General features: G+C 53.0%; 1 protein-coding gene across 4 annotated transcripts in view; it reads left to right on the forward strand.

Annotated features, from left to right (window-relative positions):
- Positions 1 to 16,453, forward strand: part of KIRREL3 (kirre like nephrin family adhesion molecule 3) — a 270,390-nt gene extending 253,937 nt beyond the window's left edge. For 3 of the 4 annotated variants that reach the window (XM_062608784.1, XM_062608787.1, XM_062608785.1), the window contains 9 exons: positions 16 to 143; positions 520 to 646; positions 4,482 to 4,582; positions 4,682 to 4,880; positions 5,971 to 6,006; positions 7,637 to 7,744; positions 10,857 to 10,966; positions 14,852 to 14,938; positions 15,409 to 16,453. In XM_062608784.1, coding sequence (XP_062464768.1) covers positions 16 to 143; positions 520 to 646; positions 4,482 to 4,582; positions 4,682 to 4,880; positions 5,971 to 6,006; positions 7,637 to 7,744; positions 10,857 to 10,966; positions 14,852 to 14,938; positions 15,409 to 15,852 — 1,340 coding nt within the window. In that variant the 3' untranslated portion in view covers positions 15,853 to 16,453. The remainder of the gene's footprint in view (positions 1 to 15; positions 144 to 519; positions 647 to 4,481; positions 4,583 to 4,681; positions 4,881 to 5,970; positions 6,007 to 7,636; positions 7,745 to 10,856; positions 10,967 to 14,851; positions 14,939 to 15,408) is intronic. The other variant, XM_062608786.1, reaches the window with a different exon arrangement.
- The last annotated feature ends 47 nt before the right edge of the window (positions 16,454 to 16,500 follow it).

Here is a 16,500-nt window from a genome sequence, read left to right on the forward strand (position 1 = left end):
GTCTCCTCTGTGCAGTTGGGCCCAGGATGGCGACAGAGCCTCAGTCCCTGCTCGTTGACCTGGGCTCCGACGCGGTCTTCAACTGTGCCTGGACTGGGAACCCATCTCTCACCATCGTCTGGATGAAGCGAGGCTCAGGAGTGGTAAGAACTGCTGTTGGGGTGGTGGGGAATGGCATGTTCAGGGCATGAGGTGCTGCATGATGCTCCACGTGGAGCAAAGCCCATACCTATGGGCTGGGAGCTCCTGGCTGGACTTAGGATGGTCCTCCAAAAGGAGGGGACAACGTGGCATTGCAAGCCTACAGTGAATGTCCCCAGTTAGTCCAGAGAAATGTATTAAGCAGTAAAGGCTTTATTGCCTTTGTGGTATCTTGGACGGAAGCGTGAGTGCATCCGTGAGGCAGGATTTTGGATGGCAGGCTGGAAAATGAGCTGTGCACTAGCCTGGGATCCCATGTGGGAGAGGCTGATAATCAGTGCCATTGCTGCTGCAGAGGAACCCCCTCCTCTCTTCCAGGTCCTGAGCAATGAGAACAAGCTGACCCTGAAGTCCGTCCGCCAGGAAGACGCTGGGAAATACGTGTGCCGAGCCGTGGTGCCACGGGTGGGCGCAGGCGAGAGGGAGGTGACGCTCACTGTCAACGGTACCTCTTGCTTCCCTATGGCTGTTGTGTCTCATCACCTTATTGCTGTCTCATATACCGCTCTCATTGCCAAATTGTCTCCTTGGATATCAGCTTTCAGAGCAAACCCCACCCACAGTTGGATGAGGGAATGGTTCTGCCCTGCAAGCAACGTGAATGGATTGGATTTTGTATTTGTTCTCCCAGAGAGGCATGGGTTAAAGCAAAAATCCCCAACATTATCTATGTTCCTTATTATCAACAGGGGTTTATTGAGTAGCTGGGAGCTGGCATCTTTAAATCTTTAATAGATTTATCTTGCAAAACCCTTGCAAGGTCAGAGAACACTGTTGTCTCTGTTGTACAGCCGGAGAGCTGGGAATTGAGCCTGAATCCAACAGCAGCAGCCTAATCACTCTCCCAGGGCCCACGTGAGGGTACCTATGAGAGTCAGCGGTGCTACATAGCTCCTCCACAGCTGCTTGAGGCTCAGGATGTGTCCTGGACCTGCACCTAAGCTCAGGAGTTAGTTGGGAAGCACTTCAGAGCTCTGGAGTTCAGTGATGACCCTGCCAGGACCCCGCAGCAGGTGGTAACAAATTCCAACCTAAATATGGAAGGGAAAGAGCCAGGCAGGCTGTGAATGGTATAAATAGAGTATGAATTTCGCATTGTCTCTCACCTGCATGACAAACTGGCAGGCTTCAGTCCCCGCTCGCTGTCACAAAGAGAAGAAAATGAGCAGGCAAGCAGCACAGGCAGCAGCATTGTAAACGCAGATGATGCAGATAGGTGGATGCCCCATCCCTAGAAGCATCCAAGGTCAGGCTGGACAGGGCTCTGAGCAACCTGATCTAGCTGAAGATGTCCCTGCTTGCTGCAGGGAGGCTGGGCTGGCTGACCTTTGAAGATCCCTTCCAACCAGACTATGAGATTCTATAACACTAGAAAGGGAAGCCAAGGGCAGCACAGCAGGCGAGTGAAAACCAGCTACTCCCTTGACTATGACTCGGCTCCTCGGCGCCTGCATGCTCCTTCGCCGCCGGCTGCTGGGTTTTAATTACAATTAAGCTCGATCACAGAAAACAAAGCAACAAATTAGCACAAACATAGAACCTGCTCCTTTCCTGACACCTACCAGGCACGCGGATGCCTTCAACGCAGACAAGGTGCTCAGCAGGCTCGGGGCCATTTGGAGCGTGTGGCATAGGGAAGAGTTTTGCATCTTACACCACTGCTGAGCTTTTCACCTTGCAGAGCTGACGGGGGAGCAAATCAAACCTGTGCCATAAGGCTCACTGCTCTGCTTTGAGCATCTCCCAGGAGCAGCTTGCCTGCAGCATCGCATCCTGCTGGGATGTGCGTTTTACACTGGGGTCTGCTGCAACCCCAAGGGCACAATGCATTGAACCCCACACCAAGGGGTAACCAAGGAGATCCAAGGTGGACCAGCCTCAGAACTGCATCTCTATGCCCTACATCCACCAAGCACCAGGGTGCAGGTTGAGAGGAGATCTCCCGCTCCGGAGCACGGCACGGTGTGTCTAATCCTGCTAATGAATTCTGCTGAAAGCCTTTCCTGCTGTAATTTGAAAGGGAAGTTGAATGCCTCGTATTTTCAAGTGATTTTAAATCCGGAGGGTGATAGAATTGTCTCGGTATTACCAGGTGCCTTCCTCTGTGGGCTGGGATTCGTCACACTAAAATTAGCCATTTAGAAGTGTCTGTTCTGGACAAGCTCCACAGACTCTGATCAGTGCACATGGGCTTCAGAGGGGCTGATTCATGCCGCTGAAAGCACAGAGACCCCAATTGAGGGTTCCTCATCTGAGCCTGCAATCCCTCTGCAGCGGCCCATATGCTCTCAGTGCTGTCAGGAACCACAGCAGCAGGATGCTGGGATGGGAGAGCATCCTCCTGCACTCCCCACTGCAGCCTTCCAGCCAGCTCTGTGGCTGCAGAGAGCAGCTCATCCCTGTGCCAGGGTGTGAGGCCACCAGCCTGAAAGGAAGCAGATATGATTCAGAGGCTGGTTAATGGGAAGGAGGATTATGCAAACAAGCAGTGCTTGGCAGGGCAGGAGCAGCAGAGGTAAAAAGGAAGCGAGGAGCTGTTGGTGCCATCATAAATCAGTTGGATTTACAACCCCCGTGCGAGCCAAAGCCTCTCGATGCTCCTGACTGCACGCAAGCCTGGTTGCAGCTCTCACCGTGGTAGGAGAAGCACCTCGAGATCACCTTCACAGCGGGATTGCCTGGAGTACAGGCTGTGGATGCATTATCCAGGCTGAGAAGGTTGAGGCTGGTCCTCCTGGAGAAAAGCAGCTGCATGGAGACCTCAGAGCAGCTTCTAATGTCTGAAGGGGGCTGCAAGGATGCTGGAGAGGGACTCTTTCATCAGGGACCGTAGCAATAGAACCAGGGGTGATGGGTTCAGACTGAAACGGGAAATTTAGGTTAGATATAAGGAAGGAATCCTTTGCTATGAGAGGCTGGCACAGGGTGCCCAGAGAAGCTGTGGCTGTCCCATCCCTGGCAGTGTTCAAGGCCAGGTTGGACGGGGGCTCGGAGCAACTTGCTCTAGTGGGAGGTGTCCCTGCCCATGGCAGGAAGCAAGGATTTAAACCAAACTCTGTTGCCAAACCATTGCTAAGGTTGCAAGGTCTGGGAAGGAAAGGGTCAGATGGGCTCAAGCAGGATGGAGAAGGCTCAACCACCCTTTCTTTGCTCCAAGGCTCCCGAGTCAGCAGCCGCCAGGACCACACAAATAAATAGGCATTGGCATGCTAAAAATAACCCCAACCAATAGCTCCATCATTTATATCCATAGCAACATTGTTTAAAGCCTTTCCCCTGTCTCACACTTAGCACTGAATGCCAAGCCAGAGATTGGCAGCCTTCGTAAGGAGCCAGAGCCTGATGGAGAATCAAACACCGGCCCCAAATGTGAAGAGGCTGCAACTTCATGCTATTATTTCTGGGCATGTTCATCTCACAAATGGTCTTTAGTCATACACTATTATCAGGATGATAAGCCTTCGTCTCTGAACTCCTGAAGCAATAATAAAACCCAAAGCCATTGGCATTTGTGCCATTTAAAATCCACTCGCCTTGGGGAAAATGAGTCTTCTAATGATTATTAAGCCATTTTTCTCCAGCATCACCCAGTCTTGGAGTGCTTCCAGAAGTTATAAGTCACATACAACCATTAAAATACAGAGATGTTTTTATTATCATTATTTAGGCCTCATCTACAGATCCTGTCATTGCTCTTGAGTCTGTTGGCATTGGGTTCATCAGTAATCAGGAGCATTACCTAGTATGTGTTTAGCTAGCCAAAAAGCTCCTCCTTCATGCCTTGTGCCACCCTTAGAGGATGACGGGACCCAAAGGGTTCCCATCGCATGTCACATCCAGGAGAAAAAAGCCCCAGCACATACTTAGGACCATCTGTTTGTCCCACGTGGCTGTTGGCAGGGTCCTTGCACCAGGCGTGGGGAGTGAAGGCCAAGGCGAGCTGACATTGCCAGCTTGGGCATAGAATCATAGAATCCTAGAGTGTTACGGGGTTTTCCTGCAGGAGCCCCTCCAGGGCATCAAGCAGGCTGGTTGCAGGTCACTGATGGTGGTTACTAGGTAGCATCTGCCTCTTAGTGCCTCCTTCTGCCCTCCTGCTGCTTCCCTAAGCCTTTGGGGAGCATCACAGGAGGCAAGGGAGCTGCTGCTCCGTGTATCACCTCAAAGGGGCATCCCGATGCCCCTCTGTGGCTCTGTTAACACACCTCCCCATCACCACCAGCACCTTGTATTGCAGCCACCCGTGCGAGATGCCAGCAGCTCTCTCCTGTCTCTCGCAGGGCCACCCATCATCTCCAGCACCCAGACGCAGCATGCCCTGCACGGCCAGAAAGGGCAGATCAAGTGCTTCATCCGCAGCACCCCACCACCCGACAGAATTGTGAGTAGCATCCCATGGGCACAGTGGGTGCCTCCAGCACCTTTAGGTGCCCTACAGTGGGCAGACCTGCCCTAGGCTGACCCTCCTCTTGCTTGACAGGCTTGGTCCTGGAAAGAGAATGTGCTGGAGTCTGGGACATCTGGACGCTATACGGTGGAGACGGTGAGCACGGATGAGGGCGTCATCTCCACGCTGACCATCAGCAACATTGTCCGGGCTGATTTCCAAACCATTTACAACTGCACTGCCTGGAACAGCTTTGGCTCTGACACGGAGATCATCCGGCTCAAAGAGCAAGGTGGGTACCGCTGGGGAGCCAGTGGGGCTGTTGGGCATGGGAATTAGCTCCTGGATGGGCTGTAAGTGTGGGGAGATGCTGTGAGATGCAGGAGGAGCTTAGAAAGCTCTTGGGATATCAAAGAGGAAGTTAGAAAGGACAATGAGAATGCTCCAGCCGTGCTAGATATAGGTTGTATTCTTAGGGTTCCTGGTCCTGGCAGAGGTGAGGAGGTGGGACAAGCCCTGCAAAGTCTCTGCTTGATGCAGTATTACGTGGTTTTACCCATGCTGCTAAAGCTGGAGTGCACGGGACAATCCTGCACCACTCACTCCCTGCCCCACACCACAGGGTGATGCCACTGCACAGGCTGGAGGATAAATTATAGCCTTGGAGAAACAGGGATGGATGCTCCCTCCAGACCCCACTGCTGCCCAGAGCACAGAGGAAGGTGTTTGGGCTGGTGGCATCCCTCCACCCCGGCCACCAGCCACCATGCCAGCATGTGTTCTGCAGGGCTGGGCTTACCCAACCAGCCTCGGAGGCACCTCCAGCAATCCCGAGGGGATGGCCAGGGGATTTCCACTCTCCATAGCAAGGGAGGGTGATGGCTTTTGTGATGAACGCTTAGCTCCTGGAGGAACTCCAGTCCTCTTCTATTATATTAAATGCCAGGGCAGGCAGGTGGATTGCTCTCATTAAGCCATGATTTATAAGCGAGGCTGCCGTCCAGATTAGATCAGAGCTAAATGAACCCCTTAAAATTAGCCTTGGGCTTCTTCCAATGCAAACAGAGCCAGTGGTTTTTCCAGGTTCTCTGCCAGTCAGCAGGAGCCTGGGTCCCGGCGGAGGGTGACCAGGTCCAAGCCTGCTCCGCAGCATCCAAGTCCACAGCCGGCTCCACACCGAGATCCCTGCTAGGGACACCCCTGCCCTGGGCAGGGGGACACCGTAGGGTGGCTGAGGCTGCTGTAGGGTGGCAGAGGACATCCCCTTCACGGGGACATCCCTGCGCTCGGAGCAGAAGGCGGAGCAGAGGGCTGAGCGCTCAGGACTGACGTGTGCGCTTGGGCTGTGCAAGGCTGTGGACACTTGCTTTATTTTCAAACAGGTACGGAAATGAAATCAGGAGCTGGTATTCAAGCAGGTATGGAAATCATGAGCTGACGGTGAACGTGGGTTGTCCCCAGCCATTACCACGCCTGAGGACCCAGTGTCCTCCTCCTGGCCCAGCAGCTTTCCAGCAGGGCAGGGCAGGAAGGGGTACAGGAAAGCTGCAGGGCAGTGACTGGGGCATGGATTGGGATGCTGTTGTGGTCCAGTCTCCGCTCTGCAAACCTTTCTGCGCCCCCAGCTCCCAAGGCACTAAAAAGGGAATAATATCAGGGACCACTGAAGTGCTCTTAAGTGATCTCAGGTCCAGGATTAAACGTGTGGTCATCACCAGCTCCACACCAGTGGAAAATGAGAAATGGTTTCTTCTTCACCTAGTCAAGTGGCAGCCATGGGGCTGCTGCATTTTGCTTTTCAGGTAGATCACCTCTGTCCCAGCAGCATTTGTGTCCCCATCTGTAGAGGGGAAGGGGAAGAAGGAGGATATCAACTCTTTGCGCTCATCTTTCCCCTAAATTCATCCCATTCATTTGCAAGGAGAAATCACACATTGGAGGTGTCCAGGACAGCGGTGAGGATACGTTCACCTGGCTTAGCCAGCCATCCTGGAAAGGGTTACCCATCTTTTGGCCTCCTGTGTGTTCACAAGAGCCTGTGGAGTGCTTAGAACAGGAAAGGGGACCTATAGATATCCGCTGCTTGTGGGGAGATCATCCCAGTCTATGACGGTGATCTGTGGTACCCAGCACTGGTGTTCTGCGAGCGGGAATGCTGCCTGGCAATAATCCAGAGAGCAGGCACCGACCCAACACTCACCATCAAGTAGGAGCTGTGCTTTGAGGATCCGGAGGAACCGAGCAGGGAGATAACAAGGCTCTTGGGCTGCAGATCTGACCCTCTCTCCATAAATGTGATTTCATATTCCACCCTCCCCTCCCCTCGCAAGCGGCTGCCTGGATCTGCACAAGTAAATCAGCTTTGCTGGCTGAAATCCCGGCTGGGAGCCCAGCTACAGAGTTACTGTAGGCAGAAGGATGCGAGCATGTAACCCCTGCTCAGCTGCCTGGCCTCTGCCCATCCCTGCTGTCCCAGTCCTTGTAGCACCCTCAGGGGTTCAGGGAAGGATGACAGAGCGAACTAGCCAAGGGGAAAGGCAGGAGATGGGGATATAAACCAGGCAGAGGGTGTGAATGATGGCTCTTGGGTTAATTCATCCATGTAGACTTAACAGCGTGGGCTAAGAGCTGAGCTACAGCTCCTGGCAGGGAGGCTCAGTGCCCGACTCCATCCCGGCTCTCTCCCAGCCTGCTCTAATCCTTAATAATATTAACACGCCGTCTTCTTTTGCACTTCTAATCCTTTAGAGCTACTCATTCATTCACCTGCAGGGTGCTATAGAGAGCAGTTGTTAACCTGCTCTTCAGGCTCCCTCCTCTTCTCTCCCTCCCAGGGGAAACTGAGGCACAGAGCGATCCCAGGTGTCCCACAGGCAGCCTGTGCCAGTGTCAGGACAAGGGAGCGGGGAAGGAGGTCCACTTGGCCCCAAAACCCTCCCCAGGCTCATCACTGAGCCTCTTTCCAGTAGCCAGGGGTGGGTCCCAGGGGTAAAAGCCACTTCTCCAGCCTTCAACCCAGCTTCATGCTCCCTCTCCTTCCTCTTGCAGAGTCGGTGCCTATGGCGGTGATCATCGGAGTGGCCGTGGGGGCCGGTGTGGCGTTCCTGGTGCTGATGGCCACCATCGTTGCCTTCTGCTGTGCCCGCTCCCAGAGGAGTAAGTGTCTCCCCCAGCCTCAGTGCATCCCTCTGAGGCTAAAACCTTGGGGTGAATAGAGTGGGTCACAAAGAAAACTGAGGCTGAATTTGCTAACATGGCACCAGCCCAATGTGCTCCTCATGCTGGTCATCCCTATGGGAGAAGGAAAGGGGTTTGGAGCACAGGGAAAAACACAACAGCTAAATGTTAATCCCTGTTAACAGCCCAAACAGCTCTGGCAGGCGTGTCCTAGGGGCAAAGGGATTGCAGAGGGACCTGTTGTTAATCCCTCTCTTGGGGAAATCCTGATGTCCAAGAGGGAGAAGCATCCTCACCATGGTGCTTAAAAACTCTCCTCAGTTTGTGCTCGCTGTTCTACTTCTGATTCAGTTTCATTTCTCTCAACATCAAATGTGTGTTTCCTAGAGGGGAATTACAGCCAGCTGAGGGGTTTTACATGGGACACATGGGTTTTGAAGGCTGGCTGTGCTGGGAATACAAGCTAAAGTTGCATTAGAGATGCAGGTAGAGGAAAGGGGGGGATAACCAGCATGGAATCGTGTTGCCTCATTAAAAAGACACCAGGAAATTAAAGCAGGATTGCTGGCTAAATGAAAAGGCATCAAACCAGGAGGGAGAAGAGTGGGACTGTGTGGAGCATCTCAGACTAAGGGAGAAGAGGATACACTCGATGGTGCTGCGGGCTCGGGAGATACATGGTACAGGTGCCAGGATGCCAAGCTCTGTGTGTGTGTGTGTGTGTGTGTGTGTGTGTGTGTGTGTGTGTGTGTGTGTGTGTGTGCCAGAAACCCCACTTGTTTCTCTTTTCATTTCCCCCCCCTTGATCGTTTACAAAGCAATCAAAGGCACCAGGCTCCTCCTGGATTTGGGTATGAAGGCAGGGCCTCCCACAGCAGAAATGTGTTTAATTTTGAGGGCGATAATGATGCCTCTCGCTGTCTCATCCCCTGGTTTTGTGAACTCTTGCAGCTCCCATTAGCAAGTGTTAATGAATTAAATGGGGGCAGTCATCAATCTTGCTTTCTGGGGAAGGACTGGTGATGGGCAGGACCCAAGACCAGGCCAATTCAATGCTGTGGTGAGCACCTGAAGAAGCAGGAGCAAAGCCATGTTATCATGTCAATGGTGGGACACAAGCATCCATGCTCCCCACATTCAGAGCAGGGGAAACCATGTGGTTCATTATCTTCTTCTTGTCTGATGTATCCAGATGGTGAAGGGTTCTTTATGGCACACAGTTTAACACTGATGCTGTGACAGCAGATCAAAGATGTGGTGCAAGCGCCAGGGTTGGGAGTCCCTCACAAGCTGGGAGCATGCAGAGGATGAGGGAAAAAGCAGGGATTGTCCTTCCAAGAGGAAGGAAAACCCCATCCCAGCCAAATGTCTGCTGTGATTTACCCCTTGGATTCCCAGTGGTAAACCAGGAAGAAGAGGCATTTGCTTTGCCAGGGCTGGGAAGAGAGTACATGGTGGCATGGCAGTGATTGAAGTTCCTTTCCTCCACTGTTTCCAGTGATGTCCCACTTAGAAAGGACTTTTTGGCCTTCTTTATAAGCCCTCTGGGTCTGGGCATCTTCCTGGTGTGCTCACTGCACCACTGCTGTTCTCCAGCTCCTCCTACAGTGCTAAGTCCCTTGTTGCTGTGCCCTGCGGCGAGGAGAAGGGATTTCAGCCCTATTTTGCAGGTGCTAATGCACGCTGGATGCTGTGGCCGATATCTCCAGCAGCAGGTGAGCGTCAGGAAGCTAGAAGCACCAGGCTGAAAGGTGAGGAAAGGACTTTTCATCATGGTTAGTGTGGGAAATCAGCAGAGGGTTTACAGGGATGGGCTCAGGAGTAAGGGGACCAGCAGAGCACTTGGGTATCAGGGCAGGGATTCTTTTCTTACCAGGATGACTGCAGATTCCTCTCCCAAACACACTGAGCCTGGAGACTCTGGAAAAGGGGAAAAGAAACCACTTTATTGCGCATCTGTTGTTTTATCTACAGTGACTTAATGGCCCGGAGTTATTTAAGGGGGAACACTCCTGGGAGAGGATGTGCAAAACAGTAATTAGCTTCTCCTTGTGATTAAAGACAGTGGTTCCAGCACCAGGAACGTGGTCCCAGCAGGGAAAATAAGAACAAAAAGCAGTAGTAGCTTCCCAAGGAAACCCTTTGCCTTGCACCCGAGACTTGGAGGCATCTGTCGGCAACAGCAGGGCTGCAGATACCAAGGGCAAGGGATGCTGGGGCAGACTAATTCCAGGATGGAGCTTCAAGCCGGGCTTGGCTGCATGATTCAGTTTGGTTCGCAGTCTCCTCCTTCATGGCCCAGCCTTTGCTGGGCTGAGTCCGTGCAGTCCCAGCTTGGTTCCTCTGGCTGGAGGCAGATCTGACAAGCCCAGCAGCTCAAGGCAGTTTTGGGTCCAGGAGGGTGGAAGCCAGCTCGCAGACTGAAGCCCGGCTTCAAAGCTGGGAGCTGTTTAGATCTCGCTGCTCAGATTTGCATCCATTGCTGCTTTTCATCTCGGATCCACGCGTGGCTCTTTCTGCTCCTGCTGCTCCGTGTCTGTGGTTTCACTTTGCTGAAATGACTTCTTCAAAGCATGCCTGACATCTTCAGGGGAGGCAGAGAGTTATCTCCAGTAACGCTCCTCACTGCTCTGCATGGAAACAGGAGCAGCAGCAGGGATAAGTTCGTCAGTCCCAAGGCCCCGTCTTTGTTCACTGCTTGGCCTTTCCCATACGTATCTGCACCCCAGACCTGGAGGAGCCTTTTCTCAGGGGCTTCCCAGTGCATTATATCCCTCAGGAGCAGCATTTCAGGTGCTTCCCAAGCAGCAGCAGTCTGGACAAAGAGCCCACTATCTGCTTGAGCCCCTCTTAACAGCACCGTGAGCATGGCAGGGTCTAACCAAGCTCCCAAAGGCATTAGAACAGACACCTGAGCTTCCCAGAGGTGATGGTTTCACATGCCCACACCTCACGGCAATGCAGATATTGCGTCCACAGTTCTCAGGTGGGTTTGCTGGGTTAATTGTCCTTGGTGCCATCAGTTGTTTCCCTGAGGATGCTCCGTGTTTGCCTTTGACTAACGCCCTTCTCCATCTCCCTCTTTGCCCAGATCTCAAAGGCGTGGTTTCTGCCAAGAACGATATCCGCGTGGAGATCGTACACAAGGAGCCAGCCTCGGGCAGGGAGACGGAGGAGCACCCCACCATCAAGCAGCTGATGGTAAGGATTAACTTCTCCTCCCCTTAAGCTATTACTCTGAGTAAGTGTTTGATGGTGATGAGCCCAGGCACATGTAGTTCAGCGCCGTAATCCCCACTCCAGGCAAAGATGCTTCTCCCAGTATCCTGCTCTTGACATACGTGTTCTCCTGCCATGAAAGGTCCTCGAGTGAAACTTTGCTAATGAAGAGGGAGAGATGGGGGAGGGTTGTTGTGAATTTGCCACCTTGCTTGGGGGAAGAGCTGCAGACAGCAAGTAGAGGCGGCATAGCCCAGGAAATTCAGCTTTAGCCCATGGAGTGGAATAAATCAAATAAACAGATAAAATAGCCATGAAAGGTGAGAGAAAAGAGCCGTGAGGAAAGGGAGAAGGGATTGAAGAGGCTGGAGGATGATTTCTAGGCTGCTGGGTGGGTTTTTTCCTGCTCTAACCCTCTGGTTTTCAGGCAGCACTTGCAAGCAAAAAGCTTTTTGATGAGTTACTGGTGGAAAGGCAAGGCTGAGCATCATAGGGTGGGCAGAGAAACCAGTAGGAGCCTTGAAATAAGAAGCAGGAGGAGGTGGAGGTCTGGCATGTCTCTGCCAGCACTGCTGAGGTGTCTGTGCAAGCCCCTTTATTCCCAGTTGGACTTTGCTCTGAGGAGTCTGCAGATCCATGTCATGATGTGCAGAAGAAGGACAGAGCTCCATGGAAGGACAGAGGAGGCCGGGAATGAAGTTTGGAGCAGTCTGCTGAGATGACAGGGAATGAGGAGCTTTCTTTTCACAGGACCCTCTATTACAGTGACCGACAGCATGCACCATGTCTAGCTTCCAAAAGAGGAGTTGAGAGCAGCCCAATTGCCGCTCAAGATCTTAACCACCAAGCCGGAAGCCTCAGCAAAGTGGGCATACAAGGAACATCTACCACTGATGAGTAAATGAAGAAGATGGTTGTGGGATGCCAGGCATGGGATCTTGCCAGACACCATGGGGCAGAGCCAGGAGGCAATTTCACATCAGTGTGTGCCCTTGATGAGGCTGTGCAGCAGCAGTGCAGGGATGTGCACAGTGCAACAAGGATGCTGGCAGGCTGGAAATGGTACAGAAAAAAGTGACATTTATCTGATAGCAGGGAAATAAATGCCTATAGGGAGAGGTTTACAAAGCTCATGTGTTCTACCTTATCAGCAAGAGAGGTGGTTTAGTTACAGCATGATATAAAGGGGCTGTTTAAGTGCAAAGAGGGGAGGCAAAGTCAAGCACTTTAGGTACAAGATGAGGGAGTGTAACAGCCTGGCTGCTGGACTGGGAGAAGGTGAATTTCTCCCTCTCCTGGCCAAATGCAGGGGTTTTCCTGAAGATACATCAGTTGGATGTAACACTGTTGGATCAACACTGCTCAAGAGGTTGGAAGAGATGGTCCATAGTCCATGAGACCCCAGTGCTGGGTGGATTTGGACATCCTACCTGTCAGGAAGAAAACAACAAAGCTTCCTGTAATGCGTTGACCAGGGCCTCCCCTTCCTCATCTGCTCTTAGCAAAAGCATTCCCACTAAATGCTTCCCAGTTTCTTCTCTCTTCAGAGTCCTCAGGGAGCCCCCACTGCTCCTCATCCCCTTTCTTGCTCCTCATCCCCTTCCTTGCTCCTTGAGCATCCTCTTCTGGCCATTAGAGATCTAGGCTTCAGCTGCTAAACACATTCCTAACTAGATGCTCCAAGTTTGCCAACCAAATGATGGATCAAGTTAAAACAAATCCACCCTTTCTGAGGAGTGGTGATGAGCACTGCAGAGCACCCTTCGCTTGCTCCATGCCCTCACCCCCAAGACCTCCCTTCTTTCCCTCCTCCCCATATATTATCTTCCCCACTGCTGCTTCATTTACCTTCCCTAAGCTTCCTGTGGTCTTTCAAGCCTGGGTTCAACCTCCACAGCATCCTTTGAAATGATCTCACCATGTCTCTGCTTTGCTGGAGCCTTTCTGGCTGCAAAGTGCCAGCGTGACTCTTCTTTCCCCCTGCTAAATGCCACTGTGTTTGTTATTCTCCAGCCATCTGTGACCTCTGCAGCTCTCTGTGCTTTTCACAAGTAATTATTCATGCATCTATAAGTTCATTAACACCTGAGGAGACACGTCATGCTGCCTGATTTGCATTTGTTCGCATTGTCTCAGCGCTGGCTCCCCAATCCCATTAGCTGCTCTGCCCACAGGCAGGGAAAAGGCTGCCAGCCTGCAGGGAAAGCAAACAGCAGCCAGGGGCTAGAGGCAAAAGAGCCCATTAAAGGGTCTGATCCCGGATAAATAAATCCCAGCAGTAGCTTTGCTCACTCCCACCATGGTACATGGCATGGGCACACCAATTCAGCTAAGCCCAGTCTGGGATTAGGGGGTTGAAGAGCAGCATCAGCTCCAACATGATGTAACCTCCTCTGGTATTGTGGCTGGGTGACCAGGCTTTATTCCTGCCTCACGGGACTCTGCACCCCAGTTTCCTCACCTGATGATTCTAAAGGAGTCATTGCCACTGCCAGGAGCAAGTGTGATAGAGGTGATCCCAATGTCCCTTCCAACCCAAACCATGCTGTGATTTCCTGTCTCCTTTTCCATGTCTTTCCCTCTCTCCCCCTCCCCTGCTGCCTCTGCACTTGTAATCCCCATTAATATTGGTAATAGAGTTCACTTTAGTTAGCCACTGCAGTTATCATTGCAAGAGATGACATAAAATGGCTTAAAATACCCATTTTGGAGGGTTTGCCATGAGCAGCACTGGCCCCTTGGTTCTCCCCTGCTCTTCACCCCTCTCCATGTCTGGCTGCATCCACCTGGGTCACCCACACCAAAACCAGCCATGTCCAAGCAGAAGTGCTCTCTCTTTTGAGAAGAGACCCTTGTGATGGGTGCAATACGAATGCATCCTAATCCCAAGCTTTTGCAGCAATGCTTTAGGGGATTTAGGGTGTTGCTGGGGCTGGCATGCAGCCTACAGAGCAATAAACCCCCTCCATGTACCATTTGAGCTGCACTGAATGCAATCCTTTGTATTTACTCTGGTAAATCAACGGCTGCTACAAGGCTTTTTTTTTTCCCTAGGATAACTCAGGTACTTTAATTTATTGCATTTAAAAGCCATATCAAAGGCTTGCAGGAGATGAACAGAAAGTGCTGCAGGGTGGATTTCCACAACCACTTACCAGCTTTACAAGAAAGAGAAGTTGGGCCATAAAAGGGGATTCTGGAGCTAATCTGGGGCTGGGAGCCCAGTGCTGGGGCAGAGAAACCTGAATGGAGGTGTGTGGTCTGGAAGAAGTTGGTTAACTGTTCTGATTCTATGAGTATTCTGTTTCTGCACAGCCTTACCATGCTGTAGCCCTACCATGGGCTAATTAATTTGGATCTTGCCCCCCTGGCTCATGGTTAGCCTTTGAAGGAAGAGAGATGGGTGAAGGCAGCACATTGGGGCAGCAGCATCCGGCAGCAGCATCTACCAGGTAGCAGGCAGGAGGATAAAACGCACTCAGATCAGATCAAAAGGAGCTTCTCCAGCCTGTCCATCCCCTCCTGACCCAGCTGGAGACAGGCAGGGGACTCAAATCTTTGAGAAGAGCCAATGTCAGAGTGTGTGGGGGTCAAATTAAGGCTTTCACATTAACTGTGTGCCAGAACCTGGCTGGGATGTTGAGGCATTAGTGGCCAAGTTCAGTTTAAGAGAAAAGGATGAAAAGAAAGAAAAACCAACAATAAAAAAGGAGATTTGGGGCTTTGTTTGAGCGCAGCCCCAACACTCACCATGGTAGATGTCAATAATTCACTTCCTGCATCAGCTGAGCCTTTTTAGTCCTAAACAGAGGAGGAAAACCACAACTTGTAATGGGGATGCTGACACCCCCTTCCATCCTTTCCCAGATGGACCGGGGGGAGTTCCAGCAGGACTCAGTGCTGAAGCAGCTTGAGGTGCTCAAGGAGGAGGAGAAGGAGTTTCAAAACCTGAAGGCGAGTATCCCCCCTCTTCCTCCCTAGCCCCATGACAGGATGTGGCTCAAAGCCCCCCCCCCCGTCACCCCTGTGGCACATAGCCGAGATGGCTGCACCCCAAGGTGCTTGGTACCCATCTCCATGCCCACCACAGGGCAGGACCAGCTCATCCCTCACCCAGCAGTGCTGCTCCTGGGCTTTCTGTCTTTGGGCCATGTCCCCCATACTGAAGGGCTCTGGTACCCACAGTGCTGTTTGGTGGTCCCAGTGCCCTTTAGGGGATAAAAAGGAGTGGGTGTTAGGCAAGGGGTCCCCATGCCTCCCTCTGCCCCAGTTCAGAGGAGGCCGAGCTGCATGGGATGCTCCATGTGGGCAGTGGGTAAGGGTGTCCTATCACGGGTGGAAGAGCCAGGTGGGTGCCCTGAATGCTGGCACACACGGGTAAGTTGGGCACCACCAACCTGCCCCCCTCTTTTCCCACTCCCCAGGACCCCACCAATGGCTACTACAGCGTGAACACCTTCAAGGAGCACCACTCCACCCCAACCATCTCGCTGTCGGGCTGCCCGGCCGACCTGCGCCCTGCCAACAAGCAGCGTGTGCCCACCGGCATGTCCTTCACCAACATCTACAGCACCTTGAGCGGGCAGAGCCGCCTCTACGACTACAGCCAGCGCTTCGTGCTGGGCATGGGCAGCAGCTCCATCGAGCTCTGCGAGCGCGAGTTCCAGCGCGGCTCCATGAGCGACAGCAGCTCCTTCCTCGACACCCAGTGCGACAGCAGCATCAGCAGCAGCGGCAAGCAGGACGGCTACGTGCAGTTCGACAAGGCCAGCAAGGCTTCCGCCTCCTCCTCCCACCATTCCCAATCTTCTTCCCAAAACTCGGACCCCAGCCGGCCCCTGCAGAGGCGGATGCAGACACACGTTTGAGCCCCCTCCGGGGATGCTCTGGACCATCCATGAGGGTGCCATGGCTTCGTGCCGGGACAGCTGCACCCGCCGGGAATGGCAGTGGGAAGAGGCTGGATCCAGCCCCCAGCGGAGTGGGGCTGTGGGGCTGGGGACCGGCCGAGCATCATCCCCCAGCCTGGTACATGCTAAAGCACAACCCCACCGAGGGGTCACTCCCAGCCCAACCACGCACCCCTGCGCCCACCTCAGCTTCCCACCGCCCTCTCCCACCCGGCTCCTTCCGTTCCTTCTTGGTGTTCTGTGTCCATACTTATAGCGTCCGTTTTTGGGGGGGGATTAAAAGAGGGGTCCTCCTGCGTGGGACAGGATAATGGGGACATCAGTGGGATGGGGATCCCCTCCCCGGGAAGGGCCTCTCCACGCTGTATCGCCGGAGCGCAGTGCCGCGGTCAATACAAGAGGTGTTTCTCGTGGCTGATGCCCACCCTGCGAGGACGCCGGCTCTTTGGGTGATGCTCTGCGCCCCAGCATGGACCTGGCCTCGAGTTTGGGTGGGATACAGCATCATGGTGGGGTACCTGAGTTGGGTGTATGGGTGCAGGGGGGGCCTATGGGAGGGGGAAACTGAGGCATGGCACAGAAGCCAGGAGATGGGGTGTCACACCA

The sequence above is a fragment of the Pezoporus occidentalis genome, unplaced genomic scaffold (genome assembly GCF_034315485.1).
Source record: "Pezoporus occidentalis ecotype Australia unplaced genomic scaffold, CSIRO_AGI_Poc_V1 ctg130, whole genome shotgun sequence".
Lineage (NCBI taxonomy): Eukaryota > Metazoa > Chordata > Aves > Psittaciformes > Psittacidae > Pezoporus > Pezoporus occidentalis.